General features: G+C 38.0%; 2 protein-coding genes across 2 annotated transcripts; one reads left to right on the top strand and one right to left on the bottom strand.

Annotated features, from left to right (window-relative positions):
* The first annotated feature begins 7314 nt into the window (after nucleotides 1-7314).
* Nucleotides 7315-8316, top strand: LOC107815291 (putative aquaporin SIP2-1). Its single transcript, XM_016640851.2, has one exon. The coding sequence runs from the start codon at nucleotides 7454-7456 to the stop codon at nucleotides 8174-8176; it is 723 nt and encodes a 240-aa protein (XP_016496337.1). The 5' UTR covers nucleotides 7315-7453; the 3' UTR covers nucleotides 8177-8316.
* A 457-nt stretch (nucleotides 8317-8773) lies between these two features.
* Nucleotides 8774-16299, bottom strand: LOC107815283 (calcium-dependent protein kinase 26). The gene is made up of 8 exons (XM_016640844.2): nucleotides 15884-16299; nucleotides 14004-15092; nucleotides 12164-12307; nucleotides 11893-12045; nucleotides 11238-11353; nucleotides 10824-10991; nucleotides 9454-9678; nucleotides 8774-9149 (listed from the first exon to the last, which is right to left on the bottom strand). The coding sequence occupies exons 2-8, from the start codon at nucleotides 14941-14943 to the stop codon at nucleotides 9027-9029; spliced, it is 1869 nt and encodes a 622-aa protein (XP_016496330.1). The 5' UTR covers nucleotides 14944-15092; nucleotides 15884-16299; the 3' UTR covers nucleotides 8774-9026.
* Between the last annotated feature and the right edge of the window lie 1134 nt (nucleotides 16300-17433).

Below are 17433 nucleotides of genomic sequence, written 5' to 3'. Positions count from 1 at the left end.
CCTCCGTCTTGGGGAGCCTCAAGCCCAATTTCTGTACCGGCATCCACCGCCTCTTCAATGGTCTCTTCGCCCCGAGATAAAATATCTTCGGTTTCTCTCAGCTCGGGGACTTGGGCCGAAGTCTCCTCCTCGACCTCATCAAGCCTAGATGGAGCAGTATCAACTCCCACCGGTTCCGAAGATCTCCTAATCTCGGTGCTAGCTCGCGCACGGGCCACCATCCCGGAATTATCTTCTTTCTCTTTTTCTTCTTCTTCTTCTTCTTCTTCTTCTTCCCTTAGTCTTTGGACTGACTCCATAGTCAGCGGGATTGTGTTCCTCTTGGGTTTATGGGCTGTTCTCTTCTTGGGGTTTTGACCCTCGGAGTTAGAGACCCTTTTCCTCTTATTCTCCTTTGCCGGTTTCAAAATAGGTGGTGAAACTTCTTCATCACCAGGCGGGGATTTCATAGTCGTATCCTTTCCGAGACCTGCAAAAGGATAAAGTAAGTAAACTCATGTTTGAGAAGATGCTTGAACTATAGGCAAATCGGTAAGTCAGGAAGAAGGCTTACCATGAGTACGAGCCTCCCACCGGCCCTTTGACAAATCACGCCATGCGCGCTCGGCATATGTTGACGTCGAAACCAGGATCCTAACCCAGTTCTCGGGGTGGGGAACCACACCCGACATCCAAGTAACGGTTGCATTGAGAAAAACGCTGATAAGAAAGGATAAAAAAGTAAAAACAACGAATAGAAATTAAAGACAGAATCATACTTACGCTTCATATTTGTTACAACCCATATTTTCGTACGTACGAGTACGTCGTAAGTCAATTGATGTAAGCTCAGAAATGAAATCATATTTGAAAAATTTACAAAGTAAGTTAATCATATTACCTCGGAGGTTACAAATATTGAAGATAATGAACAACAAGTACAAAGATGGTTGGAAGGTTCAAAAGCTAAAGGAATTGAAAAACCTAATGTTTCGTCGAAAGTCGACAAATTGGGAATGTTATAGCATGGAGTGAGACCAGGATGTTTAACATGATAAGGAGGTTATGTTATGAGTTATGTTAGTCGTATGATAGTCGTGTGTTATGTTTTGAAGTCAAGCGAGAAGTGGAACAAAAGTCGATGAAAGTCATCACAAGTTACGTTCATAAGTTTTACTGAACCTTTGGGTCAAATGTAAATGCCATTTTCTCCCAATATACGTAGAGTTATGGGGTGTTCCATACATCAAAATACATCTCTATGAGTCTATTTTCCAATGCATTAAACCGTTTATCAATACGATATCAGAGTAGAGAGATATGGCCATTTTTGCTAGACTGCGCAGACTGTCACCTACATGCTTAAACGAGAATCCAAAACTGGGCATGTTCGGGTCGTCCAAAAATGGGCCTGTTCGGGTCGTTCAAAGAGGCCTTTTTAAAGGCTTATCCCCTTCATATATTAGGCTGATAATAGGGAAAAATAACCAGACTTAATCTCTACAAAAATCCTCCCACAAATTTCCCATAAACCCAAATTGATTTTCTCTCCCTTTCAAGTTCTAATTGGAGGTAAAGCCTAGAGTTTGAAGAACCAAGATAGGAGCCGAGTTATCCAACAAATAAGGTAAGTTTACTGCTCTCTTTCATCCATTTTTTCTGCTGTAGATGCATAGTAAGTCGTTCTATATTTGTAAGAACTCACGGGACGATGATCGGAAGCCGTAAGTTCGAGTTATTAACTTGTAGCGGACTGTTTTGTGGTGCTGTTGGGCTGCGTGTTTTACTACTGTTTTGTGGAGTTTTGGAGGAGGAAGGGTGTGGATAAACACCACATAAATGCAGTATTTTGGGCTGGTCGTTCGTCGTAACATTTTCGGGTTGTTGACACTACTACGGTGGTCATTTTGTGTATGAAGAGATTGGGGTGTGTTGGGCTATTTTGTAGTATTGTGTGGTGTGCATAAGGTTGGAAAATAATGTATATATATTGTTATTGTTGTTTTTGGTATTATATTGAATTTGGAGGAAGTAAGGATTATAGGGGAGATGCTGTCCGTTTTAATACAAAATAAGCTTGTCGTTCGTTGTGCATTAGTTGTACCTTTCGTAACTTAATAATAGTATTATTATCGTTGTTGTAGATTAAGGTGAGAAAAGGCGAGTTCAAGTTGGTGATTGGAAAGATTGTGATAAGGTATGTTAAGGCTAAACCTTTCTTCATTTTGGCATGAACCCGTAACTACATGAGTTTGATAACGAGGCATAAAGAGATGTTTGTATTCTTGAATTTATTCACATTATCCTAGTCTCAGAAGTTACAGTATTCTCCCTTATCGGGACTTCATATTCAGTTTAGTATTGTATTCTTTCAGCCAAGAGATAGTTTTGTCTTCTTTTAGTGAAGAGAATAGATAGTCTATATATATATATATAGTATTACAATATTTTCATTACCATCGAGCTATAATCGATGGGCAGGCCCCTATTGGGCAACCTCTGATCAGATGGTAAGTTATATACCGAGCCTACTGTGGCCGAGCGCCTATGAGCGAGCCCAGAATGGCCGAGATACAGAGCCTAGTATGGCCGAGCGCCTATGAGCGAGCCTACTACGGCAGGGCAGTTACACATACCGAGCCTTATAGGGCCGGACAACTATTTTACATACTATATGGAGAGAGTTGAGTCAGTATCAACATGTAAGCATATCTTCATATTATTTTTGACTCCCAGTTATATTCAGTTATTATATCATCATTTCAGTTTTAGCTTTCAGTTATTCTGTTGCCTTACATACTCAGTACATTATTTGTACTGACGTTCCTTTGCTGGGGACGCTGCATTTCATGTATGCAAGTCCTGATAGACAGCTGGATAGACCTTCCCAGTAGACAGAGCCAAATATCAGCTTGGTTGGTAAGCTCCACTTCTCCGGAGTTACCAGGTCTAGACCTTGGAGTCCGTTTTATATATACAGGTTTGATGGGTAGGTCGAGGCACTGTCCCGACCATGATATAGTTCAACTATCTCTAGAGGCTTGTAGACAAGTCCTGTATAGTTTATATATCAGTAGATGTTCATGGCGGCCTCGTCAGCCTGCACATTTATATATAGATATAGATATATTTAAATATATATGAGTTTTTGGGTATGTTTACCCCTCAGATGAGGGAGACGATATTTTCAGATAATTCAGAATATGGCCTCATCGGCCTAGGTTGAGGGTTACCCCTCTAGAGTTCACAGTTACAGAGTGGTACGCTCGGGTCGAGTAAAGTACCGGGTGTTGGCCATGCCTCTTCAGGTTTGGGGCGTGACAATATTCCACTTCTCAGGAAATGGCATCCTCTCAGCCGGGATTAGGTCTATGGTCTTCACCCGAACGAACCAGCCCATCCAGCCCCGATCTTTTTCTTCATCTATACTCGAGATGAGCGCCTTGGTGGCCCGACGTTGAAGCTTTATCAGCCTACCTCGATAGAGTCGAGGGCTATATAATCTTATGAGGTGGTCAAGGGTAAAAGCAAGCCCGTCGATTTTGCTCACGAAGAAACGGGGCAATATCACGACCCTCCAGAAAGATGGGTGAATTTGGCCGAGGGTCACCTGGTATTTCTTGCAGAAGTCTATAATGATCGGATCGAGGGGACCCAGCGTGAAAGGATAAGTGTAAACACTCAGGAATCCTTCCACGTGGGTGGTGATCGCTTCTTCTGGTGCGGGTATCACAACCTATTTGTTTTCCCAGTTGGAATCTTTCTTCACTTGGTCGAGGAGGCTTTTGGGTATTGAGTATATATATCTCGATATCAGCTCGCATCGATCAGAAACCGATGAGGTTTTCTCGACCCTAAAGTCGGAATCTATGACACACCCCCCCCCCCCCCAGGAATAAGTTCTTCAGAGCGTGGCTCCACCACTGGTTTCTCTCCGGCCGGCCGAGATGAGAAAGCAGCCTCTTTCTGCGGAACAGTTTTAGATGTTTCGACCATTTAGTTTTTGCGGGCAAAGAAGAATGGAGACTGAAGTATTTGGTGTTTTAGGAAGAACAAGCAAAGAAACTCAAAATTTTGAAGATAGGAAGCTTTGAAGAAAGCAAAGAACTATGGAGATTGAATGAAGAAGATTTGAAAGTAAAGTTTGAAATAATTAAGAAGGGGGTTATTTGTCATTTTCACAACGACGGTTCAAAACTGGTAGTGGCCGACCGTCGACTGACGCGCATTAAATACTTGGAAAACTGTACCGACGAGACGTTTCTGTCACTTCTACTGCTTATGTCACGACGATTACGTCATGATCGAAAGCTCAAATCATTTCTTGTCATTACTCTCCAAAAAATGAGGGGACTATCTGTATACGGTCAAAATCGTGCTTACCCGATTTTGTATGGTTAATCGAGACCAGGGTGGAAGACCGAGGTTCAATCCCAAGTTATATTGGATCGTTGCGTGAATAAATATTGCCTAGCTCGTGATTCAGGGATCGATCGAGATCGAGACCAGCTAATGTCGAGACTGAGAAAGATAGGGATCTAGTGAGATCGAAGGAAGCCTGCTAAGTCGAATAACAAAAAACCGAGGAATCCATGACCGGGCGAGGATTGTAGCGGAGATCTCGGCATATATCAAGTCAAGACCGGTTGATTAGCCAATCAGAAGATTTTCTTCTGTATTTAGAATTGTATCATATGTAGAACTCCTCTACTATATAAAAGGGGTTCCAATCATTTTGTAAGGGTAGATTCACGCATAACAAAACAATATATTACGTTTTCTCTCTTAAGCTCTCTTATTCAGTTGTTCAGTTCTTACTTCTCAATAATATACTCAGTTAGTTCAAGGGCGACCTAGCTCGAGGGCCAAAGTTGCGCGTTACATTGGTTTGCTTCATTTTACAGTTAATTTCTAACTTCAATTCTTATATTTCTAAGTTTGTGCCAAATAAAATCACATATCTTTAAAACTACTTACAAATTTAATTGTTATCCAATTTTAAGGGTAAACACACTTAATTATAGTGGTTAATTAATATATATTTTTACCTTAATTTATCACATAATAATAATAAATTAATATGATTTAGTATAAACACCCAATACCAAATCACGTAAAATTATTGTCATGTGACCAGGAAGTCACATGTTGTCGAGCAGTGGAAACAACCTCTTGCAGAAATGAAGTAAGGCTGCGTTCAACAGACCCTTATGGTCTGACTCTTTTCCGAACTCCACGCATGGGCGGAGCTTAAAGCAATAATTGGGTGCGGCATGCGACCCCTCAAATCTAGTAGAGTATCAAATAGCATCAAAATTCGATTGCAGCCACATGATGATTTCTGTTCATTACAACAAGACTTTCAAGTGACAACTAAGATCAGAACGAGAGTATTGACATGCCTCATCATTTGAATTGGCATTTTACCTAATATTGATTTTGCAAGTCTTTTTCTTCTGGCTATTTGCTTCTTCTCACCAAAAATGAAAGCTCCTATTAGCAAAATTATTAAAGGATAATGACTTCCCTTTGCTCCTTAATTAATTGGGATGGACCCAACTTTACCATAAAAAATCTTTCTTAATTTATTACTTCAATTAGAAAAGATTTGTGCCAACTATCAAGCTAATTAAACCTGGATTTGTACACCCCACTCAGATTTGCATTCTCTTGTCAACTAGTTTGTATAATTTTTGGATACAACCTAAACTTATACTACCTTACCAAGGATTGTTTAATTAAAAAACATGTTTAGTCAATTTCTCCATTCGATTATAACCATTTGCGTTTCGTAGGTGTTGTACTATGTTTTTAGATGTTTGTACTCACTTTGGCACAACAATAATAGCCTAAAAAATTATTTTGAGTAAAAGCAGAATCAATTTTAGGAATATACACTTAAAAATACTTTTTAAAAGCTTGACCAAACAATAATTACTCCTCACAAAAAATTTTTTAAAAAAATTACTTTTAAAAAAAAAAATACTTCTCAAAATAATCTTTAATTGATTTCCTAGTAAAATGCAGCGCATCCACTTAAGAATACAAAAGGCCCAAAACAGTCCACTATTGTTGGATTTAAGTTTAAAATAGTCCTATTCTTCTTAAATGGAGCACTAATAGTTCATATTTTTAACAAAGTGGTGCAGTTTCAGTCCAAAAACCAAACGACCGGTGTTATTTTCTTACAAAAGGAATCTTTGTTCCTCTCCTTCAGTTTCAGTCCTGTCTGCATCTTTGAACAAAAAAAGATTGACATTGTTCCCTTCTTTTCCCCCAATTTTTCAGAACCCTAACGTACAAATTGGGGAGATCTAAGGGGGAAATAGGAAGCGAAACATAGAGTTTTTGTCGAAGAGAGCGAAATCTTGTTACAACAATTGTGTGGAATCTTTCTCCAGGTAACCATACTTAGAAGAGAGCCATTTTTTTTTTTTTTTGTTGTGAATCCCTAATTGTATAACCATTAATCGCAAAAGCTGAAAATTTGAGGTTCTACAGCAATCAAGAGAGAGCAAAGATGAATTCAATGGTGGCTTTAGGGAAGAAATTGACGAAAAATATTCAAGATCATAAACTTGTTTGAATTTTAATTTGAATTCTGCAGATGGGGTTGTGTAGTTAAGCCACTGTTACTGTTACCTCTGACCAAAAGTTGTTTGCTGAAATGTCTTGCTGGGCATTTTAATCCTCTGTTGGTTATTTTCTGTTGAACTTTTCCTGAAAATTGCTGCACTCGAGAATTGCAGCTTTCATATTTGATAGTACTTTGAGACTGTAATGTATCGTGTGACTCATCCCACTCTATGGTAGCATGCGATAGGTAAAATTAATCTTCTTGGTATAGGTTCTTTTTTGAAGAATTAACCTAAATAGCTACCCACCTAACCGCTTAAACTGAAAACAGCCGGCGGATGTATAATATATGTATAATATGTATGTAACCGTATGTAATTAGTGTATAATCTGTGGGTACCAGTTAGGAAAAGTAAACATTGAATCCTGCATGCTGTTTATGTAAAGATCCCTTCTTTTTGGTATATTTGCCCTTTAGTTGCTATAGGTTCTTTTTTGGTATCCAGATTAAGGGTGAGAGTCTACTTGGGACAGATCTTCTAAGGAAAAAAAAATTGGATAGCCAGAGCTTAGACCAAATAATGTTACCGTCCTAGCATTGGAGTATGAAGATTAAGGTCGGTTGGCATTCAATATGTTGTTTTCTTCTAAGCTTTCTAACCTTTGATAGTTTGCTGCAGGTTCATGGAGTAGACTTACCAATACTGGGCGAAATTGATTCCGGTTTAGACTAAGTTGTGGAAGAGTAAAGGACGGAGACAGATATAAGTTTTTAAATAAGGGATTAAGATGATGGAAGGACTATAACTAATAAGACGCACACTCTTAACTCCTCTACCCGCACCTCCTACCCAAAGAAAGCAGGACACCTAAGAGGATCAATCAAAAGAAGCAAGAAATGGGGGTAAGCAGGAGGAGGCTGCTGGTTTCAGATTTCATCATGTCCTTCATGTGGGTCTGGTCAAGTGTGCTTATCAAGATGTTTGTTCACACAATGTTGGGTTATGGGGCTCATGATCTCAAAGGTGAAATCCTCAAACATTCAATATCTGTCATCAATATGTTCTTCTTTGCCTTCTTGGCTAAAGCTACCAAGGGTGGGGCCTACAACCCTCTCACTATCTTGTCCGGTGCCATCTCCGGGGATCTCTCCAATTTCCTCTTCACTGTCGGTGCCAGAATCCCTGCTCAAGTCTTTGGTTCAATTACTGGGGTTAGGCTCATCATTGCAGCATTTCCAAACATAGGACGAGGACCTCGTTTGACCATTGACATCCACCGAGGTGCACTGATTGAAGGGTGCTTGACATTTGCGATTGTTACCATTTCACTTGGACTTTCCAGAAGAAGTCGTGCGAGTACCTTGATGAAGACGTGGATATCCAGTCTGTCCAAGCTGACTCTTCACATACTTGGTTCTGATCTAACAGGGGGGTGCATGAATCCAGCCTCTGTGATGGGATGGGCTTATGCGCGTGGGGATCATATAACCAAGGAGCACATACATGTTTATTGGCTTGCTCCAATACAGGCAACTTTGCTGGCTGTGTGGACTTTCAACTTGCTAGTTTCCCCCCCAAAGGACGAAAGGGAGAAGATGATAGAGAAAAAGTCAGAATGAAGGAGATTCCTAAATTATTGGCGATCGTACAGTTTGGATTATGTATTATGTCTTTCTCCAGTATGATTGCATGAACTTAATTTTCTGTTTTTAACTAAACACGTATAATGTTCAGTTAAGGGATGTACGTTTTGTCTCAATGTTGTAGCCTCTCAAGAGCGATTGAGAATCTCGAGAACCTTTCCAAATGCCTGTCTTCACGGGGCGATTTGCAAAGAGAGGAGTATTTAATTCTTTTACTACCTTTCGTTCCACTATTCTGATTGAAGTAATTGCTCTTCTGAACGACCAAGTCATAATGAGATTAAAAACGAATGCTTCCTTGGCCGCGTGAAACATGGATATTAGCATTATATCATTCCTACAAGTGATGACCCACCCAAAATTGCTATGTAAAAACATAGAGATGAAATATAAATTTTTTTTTCGTTCCTCGTGAGCCACTTAATCCCCCCTCCCCCCCCCAAAAAAAAGTGTCAACCTAACACCTGTAAAAATTAAATCATTGCTCAAATAAAGAATGAGAAATAAGAGATATAAGAACAAGCACTACCTTATTTTCTTGAAATAATTAACAGTGCATCCTATTCTTGAATATATTGAACTTTGAAGCTAATACAATTCGGGAGTAAATTAATAAGAGCTGGCATTTGTTATGAACCAACATCAACTGATGCTTGAGCCTACTATACTTCTGTACACTTCAAAATCATGAGGGAAATGACAAAAGAAGAAAAATTACAAACAGAAAAAGTAAGTACAAAGATCATGGGAAGATGATGAAGGAGAAAAACTAAAAACAGAAAGAAGAGAAAAATTAATAATAAACAAGTACAAATATCTTTCTGTGTCAGCAGACTTTTGTTGGGTCCCTAAATCCGATGTTAAAATTATTAGGCAACCGTCTGTTGCCCAAATTTGCATTTCCTTTCTGCATCATCGCCACAAACTCTTTATAATCTATCCGGCCATCCTGAAATGTAAGAACAGATAATTCAACAAGATGTAGTGATAAGAAAGAACGAAAAGCATCACTCTAAAAGACACGGACCACTGGAAAAGATTCAAATTGTGTTGCTATATACATTTTGATACTGTCGCGTACATGTTTGAGTATAGCTGCATACGCGTTTTGACCACAAAATGTGTCCTGAATGTGTCAATGTGGTTGTGAGAGACATGAGAGTTGCGTTGACATAAATGTTATATAGCCTACCATTACTTTCATGCATTACTAAGTATATTTGGAATAGAGAAATGCCAGTAGAACTACGTACATTGTCTTGATCAACTTCTTGAATGATTTCATCCAAGCGGACATCCTTTATGCCAAATTCCTCACAAGCCTTTTGAATTTCATCTGCAGTAATATACCCACTCCCATCTTTGTCAAAATATGAAAAAGCAGCAGAAAGATAATCTTCTTTCTCAGCTTTGTTGACATGAAGCATTGCAGCTACGAATTCCCCATAGTCAATGGTACCACTGTTGTCAACGTCCGCCTGCGTTTTTTGGAAGAAAATTTGAAGTTAGACAAAAAGAAAGAAGTATAAAATTATCTAATGAAGAATGTCTTCACACAACACATAGCAGTTGCTTAGCACAAATTCTTAGACAAATAGTATGGCTTAGCTGCTCATAACGAGAGCATAATTTCTAAAGGACAAACAGGTCCACAGATATTAAACTTCTCAAGGCACAAAAGCTTTGTTTAAGTGACAATCCAACAGTGCTACTAATAAAGAGTATTATGTACTCAGTAGCTCAATGAAATAACCAAATGCAGTAACTGTAGCTTTTTCCAATTGACTTAGAATTCTTAGGTACTCGCAACAAGCAAATTGTGTGACAGAAATTTGACTGCACGGTGGCATTTTGGATACTTTTATGTAACTAACAGGCGCTAGCAATTTCATAGAGAGATACATTGCATGATTGCCATGATAACAACAAACTACGGCTATAACTTGTCACACAATTGCAGAAGTACTAAAGAATTTCACTACTGATATATTTCGTTGAAATTAAATTTGCAAAGGAGTTAGGAAAGAAGAACAACTGCAGATCAGTTCTTCTCTCTTGGTTGGTGATCTAAAGGTTGTCCGGTGGAATTGATTTGATGGCACCTACTAGAAAGAACTAGAAACCTGGTGGGCAAACATTTTCCAGTTACAAGAAAAACAAATTGCTCATTTTTCCTTTAAAGGCTTCTTTGTACCACAGCTAGACAAAAATGCTCCTTCCTCCAAACTAGACATCATTTTAACAGTATTTGACTCTGAAAGACAGATACATACAGTTAATAAAAGGGTATTTTACAGATTTATTATAGAGCAAAGGTCAGAAGTTAGTAGAAAGAAAATGTACAAGATGAAAAGGATTAAGTATTTAAGCAATTTGCAGTGAGTTCTCAAAGCCCATATCTGAAGGATTCAGTCCCATCTTTACAATCATCACACAGACAGAAAAGAAAGCAGATAAATAAAGGATCTAATTTCAGCCTAATTTTGACGATTTTCATGGTTAGATGGAGACTTTGTCACTGGAATTATTTAAACCCTGTGTGAGTAAAGTAAATGATTTCTTTGATTGTCCACATGGCATTTAATACTGAATAGTTATGGAAGACTAAAAGTCCAAAACCTACCGCCTTCATCAAGTCTTGTATCTCAGTCTCACTAAGATCAGCCCCAAATTGCTTTAGTCCAATCTTCAGTTCATCTAAAGTAATATGTCCACTGTTATCTGTGTCAATCATTTTGAACATCTCTTTCAAGCCTGCAATTTCCTCTTCAGAAAGACTCTCAGCAATAACCTGTATGATACAAATAGATTTTTGTCATTGGAAGAAACAAGACACCTTTTGATTCTTGAACTAGATTAACTTTTCGTGCGTGTGTTGGGAGCTATAAAAATTTAACTGCAATTTCAAGTTTAAAAATTGGCTTTTTTTTCCCTTCCTTTTCTTGGGGTGGAGGAGGAGGGAGGAGGGAGGAGGGAGGAGGTTAACAGCCACTTTTAGTGGTCCATTGAAACTATAATTCGTTTACTAATATCTTACCATGAGAGCCATTTTCTTAAGCTTGTTCATGGCAGAAAACTGTGTTAAGCGACTCAATACTGCAGAATCAAGAGGCTTATCTGGAGCCACACCATCAATCTTCACCCAGGGATGGCCTGCAAAACGGAAAAGAAGAATAATATGCCCCCGAATCTAGAAAGTGCAATGACAAAGCAATCCTCCTATGTCGGTAACCCCTTGATGGAGAGGTATCACATGTTGGAAATTAAAAGGCAAATACGGACAAATATAGACAATCTAACTTGAGAAGAAGTAGAACCAAAACCATCTCCATAGAAAGACTTCCCTTTTCTCTGAATTGACTTAAAAAGAATATTATTTCCCTACACGTGCTCTATCAAGATCAACTTGCAGAAGATGAACAGCTAGCATAACAAAATTCCCAATTCTACACCAGACGCAGATACATTTTTCTGATTGTGATATTCTTTTAGGCAAATATGTTTGAAATTCTAGGTGAACTTAAAAATACAAAGTAACTAAGGACTCACATAGATCAACAAAACACCAAAAAGACATTACGATTTCACCATATTCTCTCAGCTGCTAAGCAAAATGGTTCTCACAGCATCTCTAAGCATAAGATATGAAAGGCTGGATTTTAAATATGAAGTTGAAATCAACGACTACTCACATAGAACTTCATGTGCGGTAAGTCGCTCTCTGGGGTCCCTAACAAGCATTCTCCTTTCCAGATCTTTTGCATCTTCAGAAATGTTAGGCCAAGGATCTGATATGAAGTCAATATCGGCACGTAAAACCTCGTCGAATATTTCCTGCTCACTTTCTATCCAAATAATGAATGAAGTAAACATGAGAAGCTGTTTTTGGTACTTCACATAACCAGGAAACCATGGAAAAACGACAAAAACTGTAATCCATTAAACTTGAAAAGATCAACTTACCACCCCAAAATGGAGGTACACCAGTGAGAAGAATGTAAATTATTACACCTGCACTCCAGATATCAGCCTCCTGACCATATCGCTTAAGCAGAACTTCTGGAGCAACATAATAAGGGCTTCCAACAATATCAGAGAATATTTGCCCTGTGATTAAGAACATAACCCAATCAACTAGGTAATTTAAAAGCAAAAGCACATCAACAAAGAAGACAGGTGCACGCTAGAAAGCACATGTTATTAAGAGAGTATATAGAATAACTGATGCTAAGGATATTTTCCATATAAGATGATGAACATCATATTAAGGACATGATAACCCTTCTAATTAATACAATTCTTACGAAATATTAAGGTCAATAATAACCCTTCAAATTAATAGAACTTCTGCGAAATCAGAAGCGGCATCGCTTTTCCGACCTAAGAGTAATAAAAAAGAATGGGTTCTCAATATAAACTAGCAGATATAGATACGCAATGCTATTGACTTCACAAACAAATAAGTTTGGAGCTTTCAAGGCTTTGGACAAGGAAAGACTTCCATCTATCCATATCAAGGGGACGACTTTCACTTTAAAAAAAAAAAAAATGTAATGCCTAAATGTTTTGGACCAAAAAATTAAAAATAGGAGCTGGTTTCTAGAATTCCTATCAAGTAATTACTACTACAAAGGCACCTGCAGATGGCCTGTTGAAATTGAATACTTGCTAAAAACAAATCAAATTCTTTCAAATCCTAGATTCCCAACAATTATTCTACCAGATCCTCAAATAATGTTCAAAGATTCCTAAAATATTGCTCTCATTTTGCACCTCATTTTTTTTGGTAACCAAGAACCCCGAGGGCCAGTGGCACACGGTTCGAAACTCACAGGGAATGGAGCCATCTCTCTACCCTTCTCCACTTAAATACCAGACTTCGGTTTGTAGCAGAGTTCGAACCCGTGATGTTGCTTAAAGTAGCATATCTAATCATGTTTTCTTTGCATGTATCAAAGTACTTGTAGGTGAAGCTGTTTTAACTACATCTCGGATTTGTAACTCCTGCTTTGAAGTATATACACAACCACATTGTTTGGAAAGAATTTTTCGCCCTTATGCTTACACTATTTACCTTAACATATCCAATATGTTTCAGTCAAAACTAGAGTCCAAAAGCTGAAAAGTGTTTTCATTGGCTAATGGCTATGCCCCAATAAACAAGGGTACAATTGTTTCACTCCTTCCGCAGAAAAGGTTCATGCATCTTAATAAGCGGATTAGAGTAAATAAGCTCTAGTGTTGTCAAAAACCTTGTATTTGTTTTCTCTTTAGTATCTAGCAAATGTTCTGTGGATTCCTCAAGGATAACCTCTTGCTTTTTAACGAATCCATCGACACTATATTTGAGAAAATTAAGTTTGGTGTTATAACAAGACCCTGCTCTCGATTCAATTGCTCATAAAAAATGAGCAAAGGTTGTCAATAGATAACTACAGAAGCATATTGCTTATCAAGTAGGCAAATAGAAATACCAACTACTTAACCTTATTACTTCTATAATACCAAAGTTTCTACTTCTTCGTTTGATACGATAAAACCCGCCCTCCTGAACTTTCCTACCTAGGATCCCAACAGAGTCTTCAACCCACTTTGCTCCCTTTGGTAAACGGAACACCCAACCTCATGGTTGGAGGTGGAGGGTCCTTACCGATAGGCTATCCCTCCCTTGTCGGGTACCATAGAAAACAAGTTTTTCTTATGCATACAAACCACTAAAAATAATTCAAAGAAATAGAGAAAGAGGGGAAGACCAAAATATATAGGAAGTAAATGGAAGAATTTGGAGAAAGTGGAAAAATACCTGGCTTGAAAAACGTTGATAGCCCGAAATCTATAATCTTTAGAGGTGAATCCTCTTCCTCATTGACAAAGAGAAAATTCTCAGGCTTAAGGTCCAAGTGCAACACTCCTAGAGAATGGCAGGCTTCTATTACACTAACTATTGTCCTTGAAAGCTCAGCCGCTTTTCTCTCGGAATAATGTCCCTGCTTAACAATTCTATCGAAGAGCTCACCCCCTGTACATAATTCCATCACAACATGAACTGCAACAGCATCCTCATACGCTGCTTTTATTGAAATGACGTTAGGATGTCCAGATAAGTGATGCAATATCTGAATTTCTCTCCTTACATCTTCCACATCTTCAGGCGTCAATAATTTCCTCTTCGCAATAGACTTACAAGCATACTTTTCCCCTGTTGCTTTTTCAACACAGAGGAATGTGGTCCCGAATTGCCCATGTCCAAGTTTCTCCCCCAAATCATAATGCTCCTTCAGAAGACCGGTTTTTGTTTTCAACACCGACTCAACCTGGAGTCCTGCACTAAGCATTCTCTTGACGTGATGTGGCTTCTTCGGTTTCGCGGGCTCTTTTGGTTTTGCCTTTTCATGGATTGTGTTGCCAAAATTTTCAGGTCCCGTTGCTACTGTAGGTTTCGAATCAACTGACATCTTCTCAGGTTTAACTACCTGAGCGTCTATCTTCTGTTCCTTCACTTTAATAGCCTGCTCAGGCCCTTTTGTATCAGATAGTTTACTCTCTTCTCTGTCTATCTTCACCAATTCTGGGGGTTGATTCTGAAAAGAGTTAGGACGTTCGGGCTGTTTGTCTGTAGAAGGTTCTTCAATAGCCTTTTCTTTTTTCTTATTTGTGATCATATTCGGTGATCGAGACCGCCAAAAGAATAAGTTGAAGAACCCATCCTTTGAAAACTTTGCATGAACACAATTATTTCCCATCTATCACTATGCTCCTCTCCACCAATATCTGTTACTACTATACACATCTGAATTCAAATATCAAGCCAAAATTTAACCCCTCAAAATGGAATGAAATTTGAAGCATTTGAAGCAGTCAACCACCCTCTTCCGATGCATGACCTTTTCAACTGCAGATAACAGTTGTTACTGTCAAAATCAGCATATTCTTCAAACTAATCTAGAGACAAGACCTTTGACCATTAAATTTCCAACCCTTACAAGTAAAATAATCCAATGTACACCTCTAAACAATTTCTAAAAGGGAAAAAAGAAAAAAGAAAAAAGGACCCCGTTTGAATATACATGACTCTCCAACAGTTTTCCCACTTCCCACGTTATAAAATTTCAACAGACAGTTAAACAAAAATCATATAACAACAACAATTACTATCCCTCAATCCCAAACTAGTTAAGCAAAAACCCGTACTCCTTTCATTTCAGTTTCTGTGAACCTCTTCGGAGTATGAAGGTCAAACTTACTATTTTCGGTGTGAATTCCGACATAGAATTTTCAAATTTTGAGAAATAAAATTACATATTTAGAAACTACATAAAAGTACTATAAGTCACAATAGTTAACGATTCAAAATATTTAAAAAGAATTTGCAAAAAATATGGTAAAAGAAAACCTTATTTGACTCCCCAAGTAGTAATAGGTTCACATAAATTGAAATGGTTGGAATAATTGAAAAGCACTCAAGGCTGTCGTCTAGTGGTCAATAGAGAACCATGAGGTTCAGGTTCAAATCCCAATTGAGGCAAAACATACTAGGTGATTTCTCCTCTCTGTCTGGCCTTGGTGGACAAAGTTACCCGGTGGCTGTGGGGTGGGAGCTAGTAGGTAATACCCTCATTTTAAAAAAAAGCTCGTAATTTGAAAAGAAAGTAGAAAAACAATATTAAGAAACAGAGAACTTACAAGGGAAAATAAGTTTCGAGACCCTCAACTTTGGGTTTCCAGGAGAAATTAAGTGGCTATGTTGAGGAATTGAATATGAAATTCTCAAACCCAAATGAGTAATTAAGGAGGGGAAAAAACAGCATAAGCAATTGAGAAATGGAAGGAGAAAGGGACCGCCGTCCAAGAATTGTAATAATAATTGTACGTGAAACTGAAGAGATTAACGACTTATCAGCTAAGTTTGTGTTTCAATTTCAATGTGTGTATGTAAATGTTTACCAAGATTCTCTTTGGGAATGAAGCTTGTTGGATTAGGGTTTTGGATTTGAATGTCTCTCTATTTTTGTTGAAATTTAGGAGAGAAAAGCCGAGGGACAGGGGAAGGCGAGAAGCGACAGGTTTTTCAGTTATAATGTTTGAGGGAAAGCTATTCCGATTACAACAATTGCCCCTCAGCTTGTGTAATTACAAAAGATTCCTCTCTTTCTTTTAATTTATGGAACTTCGCATATTAAAAAATAATAAATCAAATACAATATTAATATTGAAATTAAACAATAAGGAAAAGAATAATATTGCAAGGAAAAGAGAGAGGTAATTCTTATTGTATTTCAGATGATTTATAATGGGAGTAAAGCCCCTCTATTTATAGGGGGGAAAATGACTTAGCCACAAAGTAACAAACTATCTAAAAGATAGACGTTCACTCTAAATACAATTCTATTGATAACACTCCCCCTTGAGTGTCTACTCAATAGATAATGTGCCTCGCTAAAATCTTAACTAAAATAAAACCCAGTGGGAAAAATTTTTTAGAGAAGGAAAAGAGTACACATGTTTAGAAATACGACTTTTGGTTGGCTCGTTAAAAACCTTGCAAGGAAAACCCAGTGGGATAAAACCTTGTAAGGAAAAAAGAGTACAACGTGTATTAACACCCCCTGATGAGAGCATCAATTCATATCCTTGAGCCTTCGCATCTTAATCTTGTACACTAGTTTCTTGAAGGTCGACGTTTGTAGAGATTTTGTGAACAAATCAACCATATTATCATTTGAACGAATCTGTTGCACATTGATATCACCATTCTTTTGAAGCTCATGTGTGAAAAATAACTTCGGTGAAATGTGTTTTGTCCTATCCTTTTATGAATCCTCCATTCAATAGGGCTATGCATGATGCATTATTTTCATACAAAATCGTGAGTAGTTTATCACATTTCAAACCACATTTGTCTCGAATAAGATGTATTATAGACCTCAACCACACACATTCTCGACTTGCTTCATGAATAACAATTATCTCGGTGGAAAAAAGGCATTGGGCAAATATTTGTCGTACACCAAGACATTTGGCTGAGCTTTATCAAGCATCTCTAAAGAATAAAGGCCCTAAAGCTAATTTTGTCTATGATAATGAATTTGACAATGAATTTTGTCTAAAGACTTCTTTGAGCACCCTAATAGGAAAATAAACCACTTGATCAGTGATTGATCCGTGGTTAAAGATGATTGAGTAGTTTGATTTTTATTTTTGCCTATTCGTAGTAGCTAGTGAGTAAACATCAT

The sequence above is a fragment of the Nicotiana tabacum genome, chromosome 24 (genome assembly GCF_000715075.1).
Source record: "Nicotiana tabacum cultivar K326 chromosome 24, ASM71507v2, whole genome shotgun sequence".
Taxonomy (NCBI): domain Eukaryota; kingdom Viridiplantae; phylum Streptophyta; class Magnoliopsida; order Solanales; family Solanaceae; genus Nicotiana; species Nicotiana tabacum.
Note: the sequence above shows the minus strand (reverse complement) of the source record. Positions and strands in the feature narration are given on the sequence as shown.